General features: G+C 48.2%; 1 protein-coding gene across 1 annotated transcript; it reads left to right on the top strand.

Annotated features, from left to right (window-relative positions):
- Positions 1–9,444: 9,444 nt before the first annotated feature.
- On the top strand, positions 9,445–9,945 carry LOC138354900 (paired mesoderm homeobox protein 2B-like). The gene has a single exon (XM_069309375.1). It carries the CDS (start codon positions 9,445–9,447, stop codon positions 9,943–9,945), a length of 501 nt encoding a protein of 166 aa, XP_069165476.1.
- Positions 9,946–10,589: the final 644 nt, after the last annotated feature.

Here is a 10,589-nt window from a genome sequence, read left to right as displayed (position 1 = left end):
CGGCAGCCGACCACGAAGCCCCCCTTCACTACGCCAACGGGCCAGATGGGGAGGGGGGCCTAACACTGGAGAAGATGCAAAATAATAAGATGTAGAGCTTTACTTGTACGAAGGATCGAAAACTTTACAGAAACAGATTTTAAGGAAGAAAATGGACAAACGCCTTTCAGCCCGAAGCAGGTTAATGAATGATCAAAGTTTCTCATCAAAGTTGCTTGTCAGAAGAACGTCTAAGTTTATCAAACTTCAAAGAATGAGGATTTATTTTTGGGGGGGAAATGATTACAAAACCACTCTTGTGCAATATTCGTAAATATAAGGTGATCTGTAAAGAACTAAAGCAAAGAGAACAGCTTGTTCTAAATTATCACTGACTGCAAAAATAAAATGTTTGATTTAACATCTGTAAACAAATGCAGCTTTGCATAGATTTTTTTAAAATTATAAAACGTATATTCATTTAATACTTACAGTCAACCTTTTTTGAAAAAGATAAATTTATTTGTATTATTCAGTAAAATTTTAGAATTTCTTAAGCAAAAGTATTATAATTTTTAATTTTGGATGTAAAGGATTATTATGTAAAGGACAAGTACACAACAAAAATTGTGTAGCTCAGATTTAGTTATTTCAAATAACGTTTAGATGCAAATATGTCGAATTGCTTTCGGAGGTAATAATGTTCTTATGCTTTGATACATAAATAGTGGTTGCTGGTATTTTCACCCACTTGTGTAATATGACCACAAGTGTCTCCCACCATATTGTAACCTGCAACACATTATTATGCAATATATCTCTTCCCATATTATGCTAAAATATTTGACGTCATGTTAACATTGTAAAGGACACTTTTAATAAAACTGAATTAAAATATATTGCAAGGAAAATTTACTTAACCGAAGTGTATTTTTCAGTAATACAAAATAATACTTAGAACATGTAATATTAATATTTTTGTTTGTCTTGGGTATGATAAAGACAATTGCCATTTTGCAATACCTTAGTTTCATTACCTTGTTGACCTATTAATCACACCAGCACCCACCTTGTGCTCTCTTTCGAAACAAGATTTCAGATTTACAATTTTCTATTGACTACACTTCAGTACTCATTATACTTTCAATATCTTTTTTATTGCACACTTAAGAGTGGACAAGTTACCAACAGAAGCTTAACTTATGTTATTCGCAAAATAATAATAAATGGACAGTTTATGAACTACCTTCGTAATTTCGTATGTTGATGGGGGTTTTTGCTTGTAGTAATTATGCTGTGCTTTTAGAAAATACACGGTCATGTAATTTTCTGTTTGTTTACAGACTTTGTTTGGAATACCTCTCTTCTAAAATGTTATACAAAACATTAATGGTGTTTTGCAGGTACCGATCTATATAACTACTTAGACACTGCACCATATATTCTTCTTTCGCTGACCTACCTCGCAAGGTAAGGTAAGGTAATTATCAAAAGAAGGCACCAAACTGGGAAGGCTATGTAAGGTAAGGTAATTATCAAAAGAAGGCACCAAACCGGGAAGGCTATGTAGCACCATCAAAGTGCGAAATAATCACAGGGCGCTAAATATCACCAAGAATGCCAATACCAGAACAAAAACGCATAAGGAGAACGATATCAAAAGTATCCGATTCACCTAGAATTCTATCGAGGGACAAGTGACCGCGAGGGACGGTTGGAAAGCAAGACACACGCTCGTTCTGGAAGTCAGGACATTCAACAAGGATATGCACAACTGTAAGAGGGACAACGCAATTCGGACAATAAGGAGCAGGGCGGCGCTCCATTAAGTGACCGTGGGTTAAGTGGGTATGACCAGCCCGCAGCCGTGCCAAAGCAGTTTCCCACCGCCGGTTACGGTGGTAGGAGGAAGGCCACGGGGACACACTACGTTTGAGAGTACGCTGCTTGTTACCAACCACAGAGGACCAACAACCCTGCTAACGGGCAAGAATGGAAGAATGAATAACAGGATAAAAGTCGGAATAGGGAATACCTTTACGGGAGATGGAACAAGAACGGATAGCTTCCTTAGCGGCAGCATCCGCATGCTCATTGAAAGAAACACCAATATGGCTGGGAACCCAGCAAAACTCTACTGATTTAAATTTACTAGAAATAAGAAACAGCCAATGTTTCATGTACAGCCATGTACATGAAACAATGTTTCAATGTTTCATGGAAACAGCCATGTTTCATGTACAATGTTTCTTGTACAGCCACTAGTACGCTATGCGTACTAGTGGCTGTACAAGAATGTAACAACTCTTGTATATATCTCAAAAAAAAAAAAAAAAAAACATACAAACTAATGGCGGGAGTCGAACGAAAGGCACCAGAGCCGAGACGCAACCCAGTATGGTGCAAAGCATAAAGACGGCGAAGAGTAGAAGGAGAAGCAGAAGAGTATGCAGGGCAACCATAATCGAGTTTAGACAGGACGAGAGAGGAGTGCAAATAGAGGAGCGTGCACCTATCCGCTCCCCAAGAAGTATGGGAAAAACCTTAAGGCGGTTAAGGGCCTTAGAGCATTCAACTCGGAGGTAAGAGATATGGGCTGACCAAGACAAACGAGTGTCAAAGACTAACCCCAAAAGCTTCGCGGAATCCCTGTACACAATGGGATGACCATAAAGCGACAAAGAGGGACGAAGAACGACATGCCTCCGAGTAAAAGTCATAGCACAAGTCTTAGACGCAGAAAACTTGAAGCCATGATCGGTGGCCCAAGATGACACGGCATCAATCGCAAGTTGAAGCCGCTGTTGAAGGAGAGGGGAATCATCACCCCGACAGCAAAGGGTAAGATCATCAACATAGAGAGCAGAGAAGACGCCAGAAGGAAGAGAGGAAAGAAGACCGTTGAGGGCAACTAGAAAAAGAGTAGTGCTCAGAACACTACCCTGGGGTACACCCTCATTCTGCCGAAAAGGGACAGAGAGAGCAGTACCAAGCCGCACACGAAAGGAACGACGAGAGAGGAAGCTCTGGAGGAAGAGAGGGAGATTCCCACGAAGGCCAAAAGAATGAAGTTGAGACAGAATATGATACCGCCAGGTAGTGTCGTAAGCCTTTTCCATATCGAAAAGGACGGCAACAACGGAGGTCTTCGCAGCAAAAGCAGTACGAATATAGACCTCCAAGTTCACCAGGACATCTGTTGTGCTGCGGCACTTGCGAAAAACCAAATTGAGAAGGGGAGAAGTGGCGATAGTGTTCTAAGAACCACATCAAACGAACGTTGACCATACGTTCAAAGAGCTTGCAGACACAACTCGTGAGAGCAATAGGGCGGAAGTCCTTGGGGGATGTCCCGAGAGACCCTGGTTTCCGAACAGGGAGGACAACAGCATCGAGCCAGTCTTCAGGGACTGACGACGACTCCCAGACCCGACTGTACAGACTCAGTAAATACTGAGACGTGCACAGAGGGAGATGGCGAAGCATTTCATAATGAATGCCATCGGAGCCCGCTGCCGTAGAACCACAAAGGGTTATGGCAGATTGAAGTTCAGAGAGAGAGAAGGGATCATTATAGGGAAGGTGAAGAGAAGTACAGAAATTTAAAGGACGAGATTCAAGGAGAAGCTAACGAAGAAGGAAGGATTGGGGGAGATGAGAACCAGAACTAACAGAGGAGAAATGGGAACCCAGTTCAGTCGCAACCTGCAACGGGTCCGCCACAAGAGTGTCCATGAAGGCGAAGGACCGGTGAGACATCGGGAACGAACTTACCCGCAATCTTGTGGATATGCTTCCAGACCAGTGGAAGAGGAGTTTCGGACGTAACGGTGAAGACATAAGACTCCCAGCAAGCACGTTTAGCCGCACGGATGGTCCTATGGGCCACCGCACTCGCCTTCCGAAACAAAAGAAAAGACTCAACCGTCTGCCAGCGGCGATGTCTTTCCAGGCTGCACGCTTACAGCGGACAGCCCGAGCACAGCCCAAACTCCACCAGGGAACGCACTTCCGCGTTCCCCGAGAGGAAGAGCAAGGAATAGAGTGGAGGGCAGCGTCAAAGACAGTGTCATGAAAAAGAAGGAGGGCGCGAGGGAGAGGTAAAACGGAGAGGTCGGAAATAGTAGCACGGAGAGTAAAGAGGCGCCAGTCAGCCTCGGCAAACCGCCACCTAGGGAAGGAGAGAGGAGGGCGAAATGAGAAAAAAGTGACAAGGATAGGAAAATGGTCACTGCCATGGAGGTCATCAAGGACTCGCCACCCGAAATCTAAGGAAAGGGATGACGAGCACAGAGAAAGATCGAGACAAGAAAGGGAGCGAGTCCGAGAGTCCAAATGAGTGAGCTCACCAGAATTAAGAAGGGACAGGGAAGAAGAGAGGATGAAAGGTTCAAGGAGGCGACCCCGGATGTTTGTCAGCACATCACCCCATAGGGCATGACGACAATTGAAATCACTCAGCAGGAGTACAGGCTCCGGCAAGGAGTCTAGGAGGTGTTTAAGATCGGGAAGAGAAAGTGGGACAGTGAGGGGTAGATAAATAGAACAAACCGTGTACCATCTACACACAAAGATACGGGCGGCAGAACAGTGGAGAGGCGAGGAAAAAAGTAAGGGGACAAAGGGAACATCGGAACGAATCAAGAGAGCAGAAGAATTATGGACCTTGTCGCTGGGGGAGGGGAGAGAAAAGAATAGCCACGGAAGCGACCAGGACGAGAACCAAGCATCGGCTCCTGGAGACAGACACAAAGGGGCGAAAACTGTAAAATGAGAAGTTGGAGGTCAAGGAAATTGGCGTAAAATCCACGGATGTTCCACTGGAGAAACGAAATCAGCAAAGAGAGAGAGGAGAGCAACAGAGAGCAAAGAAGAAACAAAGGTGAAGAAGGAACACAGCAAGCTAAAAAAGCACAGAGTCAGGATCAGGGTCAGCGAAGTCAGGGCTAGGGGGCATGGGTAAACTGAGTAAAGAAGGAGGGCAAGAAGCGGGAAGACGAACCAGAGGTGGACGAGCAGGGTCTGGAGGAGAAGGAAGGAGAGGAGGGGGGGCAGAAAGAGGGGAGCGCACCTCAGCAAGGGCAGTAACCGAGATGGAACCGGGGCTAAAGAAACCCCCACAGAAGGAACAGGGGGCACCACCACCGAAGCGGGAGGGGAAGGAATGATAGAATCAGAGATAGGGGGTGAAGAAGAAAGCGAAGCTTTCTTACCGACAGGGTAGGAGGAAGGAGAGGACCCAGGATTCCGCTTCTGACTCAAAGGTACAGGCGTCCCAGCAGCAACGTACTGGGCAACAGACTCCAGTGTCTCGATAGGAGAAGAAGATCGAGAGCGAGCAACACAACCATCAGGAGAGCGATGGACGTCGGCCCGCACAGTCAGGCGGCGTGGAGAGCCAGGAGACGGAGGAGAAGGACGGGAAGGAGGACTAGAAGGAGAGGAAATAGAAGACACAGGAGACGTGACAGACTGGGTAGAAAGGAGGGGAGCCCTAGACAGAGAACCAGGAGGGGGACCCTTCGGGTCAGAACAGAGGGAAACAGGGGAGGTGGTGGTAGGCGTGTCCGGGTCTAAGGCTCGGAAACGGTTGTGAGACTGAGGAAGGCGGGAAGGACGAGGAGAGGAAGAGCGCACCATACGAGCATAGGAGACACCGGCGAAAGAGGGGAGACGATGAACTTGGCGCCGAGCCTCAGGAAAAGACAAACGGTCCCGATGCTTCAAGTTGAGGACAGCCGCCTCAAGTTTGTAGCGAATACACGCACGGGAGAAGGTAGGGTGGGCCTCACCGCAATTGAGGCAGCGGGTCTGGGGAGAAGTGCACTCCAACTTAGAGTGACCCTCGCTTAGACACAGGGGACAGAGAGAGACAGGACTAGAGCATTTGAGGGTACCATGCCCAAACTTCCAGCACTTACCGCAGAGCCTCGGAGAGGGAATATATTCCTGAACGGAGCACCTGGCACCAGCAAGAATAACAGAGGATGGAAGGGTCCTACCATCAAAGGTAACCTTCACAACCCGAAGAGGCAGACGGCGATGACCACGAGGGGGACGAGTAAATGCATCCACCTGGAGGACAGAATGACACTGGGCCTCGAGGACATGCTTGATATCCTCGTGGCAGTCCCTGAGATCCCTAACACCGGTCGCAACATGGTGCGGGAGGAGAACAGTGCCAACACTGGCATTCAACCGGGCGTTCTTCGAGACCCGAACAGGGGTTTCACCAAGGCATGATAAGGCGGCCAAGCGAGTGGCCACATCCTGAGAAGGAGCAGCAACGACACGGGTACCAAGATGAGTGGGATTGAAGATGACAGAGGCATCCACGGAGTCGACAAGATGCCAATGAAGGGAAAAATCATCAGGAGTTGAATCCAAAGGTATCAAAGGTCCAAAGGTCAAAGTATTTAGTCCATGTAGCAGGACCAAACAAAGCATGGAACGAAGGAGGATGGGAAGGGAGCATACGAGAGCGGCCGTGGCGGGTACGGCGATGAGAACCCGTAGAGAGAGACGGGTTGAAAGGTTCAGTAGTTGCAAGAAGAGACGGAGCCATGCAAGGGGACGAGACGGTCACCATAGCAGGCTTGGGACTCGACCCAACCACAGAGGAGGGAGGGGAGCAGGGAGGAAGAGTCCGGTCTGGGCCTAAACCGGGCTCTGTAGCGGAGGCTACAGATCCCGGTCTTCCAGGACGGTCCGACTCAGGGGCCTGGTCGCCCACCCCATGAGCCTGGTTAGGAGTAGTCAAGTCGTCATCCATATAGCAAACCAACACAAAAGGGATGGGACCCGGAACCAAGGGATACCACCTACCAGGGCAGCCAGGGAGGCCGAGCGCGAACCAGTGCAGAAAGGGTGTGTCGTCCCCAGCTGTGCTCCCCCTTTTCAACAGGGGAGTCCTACTACTTCGTTCATTCTCCCACACTGGTGCTAAGACCCCAGTCCCCCTATTGCCCTAGCCTGGACACCCAACAATCCACTCAGGGCAGCCTCTCACTAGCGACCCCTCCAGCGGGTAGTCCGATGGCTCATAAGGCCTCTACATGGTGCCCTTCAGCACGTACACCACCCAAAGAGGGGGCAGGAGAGGGGGCACAGACAACCCACACCCGTCCCAGGGTGGTGTACGTGAGCCCCTCACCACGGCAAGGAGGCACCATAGAGGGGCCTACCTCGCAACTTACTTTAACTACAGAACCAATTATGACGCCCCACTTGACATCGGCTTTGGCTCGGCCAGCCCGTCCTCCAAACGAAGACCCAAAAGTGATTCCATGCACCCGCCAAACCCCTGTTTATGAATGAAAAACTGTTTACATACTACCACAACTGATGACGTTCGAACATTTCCGGAACAAGTGCTTCACTGACGAATTTTGTTCGAACCACAATGCTGTAAATGCTTCACCCACGAATTGGGTCAATCTCCGGCTGGCCACGGCAGCAGCCAAAAAAAAACATACAGTCAGCAAAGTGAGCATCATGGGCAAAATTTTGTGATAGCCTCACAGCCACCATGCCACATTCAAGAGTCTGGGCTACATTTAAGAGCATGATGGGTCGACCAACATTCCATTCGTTTTCCCTGATGATCAATGGCTCACTCTGTTCTGATTAATGGTCTCACCTCAGGAGCGTGCCAATGTTCTTGCAGAATATAATAAATTGACCCTCTCAACACCTTTCCATCATGCCCAAGAACCCTCCCTCAGATAAGAAATTGATCGTGCCATACTGCTGCCAATGCTCTGCGAGTGTGGTGGCATCCATCAGCCGAGTCAGACATTCCTGCAGTCTCTCTGCTCGTGGCTGGTGTTTACATTGAACGATTGTCGGTTGCCCTGCCGCGTGGTAGTTTGCCACTGCAGGGTGACTGTTTTTCAGTCTCAGTATGGGGTCTTACGTGCCGCCACTAAAGAGGAAGGAATCGGCTGGGCTGACATTTACCTGTAGGGTGGATATTGGAATCATCAGCAACACTGTTTAAAGTTATGAGCGTGGATTTTTTTTTTTTTTTTTTTATTTTTATTTTTACATATAACACATGCAATTTAAATACAATAAAAACAATAAAAGTACAGTAGAAAACATAACCAAACAAAACAAAATAATAAACCACCGGCCAGAAGGGCCGACAGCACAGGACAACAAAGTACAAACACGAGAAATGCAAGAGCATACATCAAAAGAGAAAACAATGTCAAAACAAGGAAGCACAGTAACATAATAAAACATAACAGTATACAACAAAACAAACATCAAGATGTATAACATAAAACATAACAAGAAAAGTACAATAAACAACAAACAAAACAAAAATAACAAACAAGCACAACATATAATGCAATAATAAAACACCAGTGCAAGGTACATTCACAGAAACAAGACATGAATAAACACTCACACCAAACCGAGGAGGACAGGTTTTATGAATAAACACACTCACACCAGGCCTTGCAACAAACAAAGGGAGAGGCCAAAACATACAATAATAAAAAACAAACAAACCATGCAATCAAGAAAACAAAACATAGGAACACACACAACAACAAACAAGCACCGACCTGAAGGACCGAGAACAAAACACACCATAAAGGACATCATGAAATAGAACAAGGAAAATGCACAACACAGTCTAGCAATGCATAAATAGAACACACATGGCAAAATAACAACACAAAAGCAAATACATGAATAAAAACGCCCTCACCAAAACACCGGCCTCGCAACAAAGAAGGGAGAGGCACGGGCACAGAATACAATAGGGCAAACAACCCTACAGGAACATGAAATCAGCTAACATATTTGCCCGGGAACAAGGCCCGGGGGAACCGCGTATGGAACGCCTCCCAAAGCAGCCACCTCCTCCAAGGGTCTTGACCGTCCACCGGGGACGCCATTGTATCCGGAACCCCGGCAACAAACACCTGCAAACATGGAACCCAGACGGTGTCACTCCGGAGGCGAGTTACCGCCACCCAACTCCATATACCGAGAACCCGCCCATCAAGAAAGCACTCCGGCCTTTCAGACAGCAGGATCTCGGCAACCACGCCCTCCAGAGCCTCAAGTCACAACCCCGCAGGAGAGAGCTGTTCAGAGGGCACCACCACAGGGGCACCAGTGGCCACGGGCACACCACCAGACAACTGCAGGGAACCAGGGCGGCTCGCATCCTTTCGTAAAGTTTTAGGCCAGGCCTAAAACCAGGCCACGCCCAGCACCAGCATCCACACTATCCCTGGCAGCGGAAGCCACCACACCCCACTGTGGAGAGCCCCCTGGCGGGGAAGGAACAGAAGGCACACCCGAGACACGGGCATCAGCACCAGCAGGCACATGAACTTCCGCCACCACCACCCGCGGAGACAACGACTCATCCGGATCCACGCCATCAACACCTGAAGACCCACAGTCACTGAAGTCCCCAACGTCGGCCTAGGTAGTAGACGAATGCCTGGAACACTTGGGCTCCGGCCGGATATCGTCAGAGCCGGAAGCGGACCCAGAAACACGGGCACCACTAGCAGGACGAACCAACGCCCGACGCAGAACGGCAGCAGCCAGGGGGGAACCGGACCACACACAGCAGGAGGCTCCGCAGCCATCCCAGCACCCAGCACAGGAGGGACCCGAGGTGAGGCTGCAGGGCCAGGTCCAGCAGCCGAGGACGAGGAAGCAGATGACGACGCCCCACAGGGAGTACCAGGTAGACCCACGGTAGCAGCAGGGCCAGAGACAGGAGCAGGAGTAACATCCGACGGCACCGCAACAGCCGGAGGAGGGCCGGCGACAACCGGGGGAACAACAGGCGACGCTGGGGGATCCTCAGTAGCGAATGGGACGATCACCTTCACACCCCCGGAGTCCTCCTCCAGAGGGAGCGGCGGGAAATCCTCCTCACGGAACAAATTCATGGGAGCGACCGGATCAGCAGTACACCTGGCAGCCTGATGCCCCAACAAGCCACACTGGAAACAAGTATGGGGTTGTCAGGCATAAAACACCCGCACGTAGTACCCTAACAGCTGGACAGACGATGGAATGTCCGATCTCAGTCGCATCCCAAGGGTCCGAATGTTGGTCTTCACACTCCAATACGTGCCAGACGATAGCGAGTTCATCCGCACACTGACGACGGAGCCGTGTTGGAAATTTCCAAGTTATTTTCATCCCTAATACACCAGGATGTATTTCCTGTATTAAGTGTAATAATTCACTAACACTACTAATACGTAGTTTAGTATTGTAGAATTTATTTTGTATTAGGTTGTGGAACATCAAGTAATTTCTCCTAGAATTGTATAGTGTTGCGTCAGCCACGCACGGGGGATAAAATTTCCACATACCTGTAGATCTAACACCAATGTAACCATTTACTTTCCTTTATTAGGAATAATAATTTAGTAATAGGTTTACTTTAGTATACAATAGTTTACTGGAATTTCTTTACCCAGCTTAATCGCTGTTCCAGTAAATCATATCATAATCTAACATCATTTCCACCACCAAGTCCGTATTGTTTTATTTGTGCCGTCTACATTAACTGACGTGCACTGTGAGAATTAAATATCACCACCTAAAATATTTATCTTAAT

Source organism: Procambarus clarkii, chromosome 65 (genome assembly GCF_040958095.1).
Source record: "Procambarus clarkii isolate CNS0578487 chromosome 65, FALCON_Pclarkii_2.0, whole genome shotgun sequence".
Classification (NCBI taxonomy): domain Eukaryota; kingdom Metazoa; phylum Arthropoda; class Malacostraca; order Decapoda; family Cambaridae; genus Procambarus; species Procambarus clarkii.
The sequence above is the reverse complement of the archived record's forward strand: the minus strand, read 5'-3'. Positions and strand labels throughout refer to the sequence as shown.